This window comes from Octopus bimaculoides, chromosome 6 (genome assembly GCF_001194135.2).
Source record: "Octopus bimaculoides isolate UCB-OBI-ISO-001 chromosome 6, ASM119413v2, whole genome shotgun sequence".
In the NCBI taxonomy this organism is placed as follows: Eukaryota; Metazoa; Mollusca; class Cephalopoda; order Octopoda; family Octopodidae; genus Octopus; species Octopus bimaculoides.
This window is the reverse complement of record NC_068986.1, coordinates 10,997,066-10,998,591: the sequence shown is the minus strand read 5'-3', so window position 1 is coordinate 10,998,591 and position 1,526 is coordinate 10,997,066. Positions and strand designations below refer to the sequence as shown.

The 1,526-nt window shown below is 37.5% G+C and overlaps 1 protein-coding gene across 2 annotated transcripts in view; it reads right to left on the bottom strand.

The window, feature by feature from the left end:
• Positions 1-1,526, bottom strand: part of LOC106870444 (zinc finger protein 277) — a 33,231-nt gene that overhangs the window by 26,731 nt on the left and 4,974 nt on the right. For both annotated transcript variants that reach the window (XM_014916536.2, XM_014916537.2), the window contains exon 4: positions 629-711. In XM_014916536.2, coding sequence (XP_014772022.1) covers positions 629-711 — 83 coding nt within the window. The remainder of the gene's footprint in view (positions 1-628; positions 712-1,526) is intronic.

Here is a 1,526-nt window from a genome sequence, read left to right as displayed (position 1 = left end):
GGCACTATAAACTTAGCTGACCGTCCTCTCCACTCTCTTTTACCCACAACAAACTGTCAGGTAACCTCATCCCCACATCCCAAACCAAAGTTTCTATTCCCTCCTCCTCCTCCTCCTCATCGTTTAACGTCAGCTTTCCATGCTGGCATGGGTTGGATGGTTTGACTGAGGTTTGAAAAGCCAGTGGCTGCACCAGGCTCCAATCTGATCTGGCAATGTTTCTACAGCTGGATGCCCTTCCTAACGCCAACCACTGAGAGTGTAGCAGGTACTTTTTACGTGCCACTGGCACAAGAGCCAGTCAGGCTGGCCTGGCATCAATCACATTTGGATAGTGCTTTTTACGTGCCACTGACATGAGAGCCAGTAAGGGGGGTACTGGCATAAGCCACATTCGGATGGTACTTTTTATGTGCCACAGGCACAGGAACCAGTCAGGCAGACCTGGCATTGACCACGTTCGGATGGTGCTTTTTACGTGCCACCAGCATGGGAGCCAGTCAGGGGACAATGGCCACAAAATGAAAAAAAAGATCAATAGAATGAAACTAAGCAAGAGGGAAGTTTAAAAGAAAAACGAGACTAATGACTGTTGTGTGAAATAAGAATACAATGAATGACCACTCACAAGTCTTTTCTCTTGTAAATACTGACGCAGGTATTTATCTTCAGGGAAGACATCAGAGAGTAAATAGTAGTCTTCTCGTTTCCCTACAATAGAAGAAGGGGATATCAATAATAGGGGAAACCTAAGGACGAAATAAAAGATGGGCGAGTGGGTGCGAGGTTAATATGCAGGCATAAGAGCTGGTTTACTTATGGCAACCAATTATTTCTATTCTTTCTTTTAAATTCATATCTATATATATATATATATTTAATTATATGTATTTCTTCTATCTTAATGAATAAAAATTCTTCGGATAGAATAAATGGCTTAATAGAAACCAATGTAGCAAAGAGCACAAAATAACTTTGGTGTAGTTCCTGTTTTTAAAGCAGGAACTCCTTGAAATTTTGGGTATTTGAGTATATTTAAAAATTTAAGGAATGGAGAAAATGCATGTTATAATTGCATACTTTATTCCTACATATGTTTCAAAGGATTACAACCTATGTGATCCTTAAATTTATATATATATATATATATATATATATATAAATTTTAAAGACAAGAACATGGAATGAACAGGCTTTAATCATAAGTCACAATTGAAAGCAGTGCTATCAAAGCCAGTTACCTGATGATGTGCCAGTATACAGCTGTTGCTGGATCATATTTACATAACATTTTATGTAATATCATGATATGGAAAACTCAGCAACAGTTATTGCCAATGCACAGAAACAATTGTTGTGATTTGTGATTGTAGCTTGTTCATTCCATCTTGTTTTATAAATTTTTATATACACTAATGGATTTCTACACATATATACAGTAAAGGAACGAATCCTGCTGTATAATGGTGCATGGTAGCTGATAACTGCACATTATGGAGTTATTACACATAATTTTGACTATATAT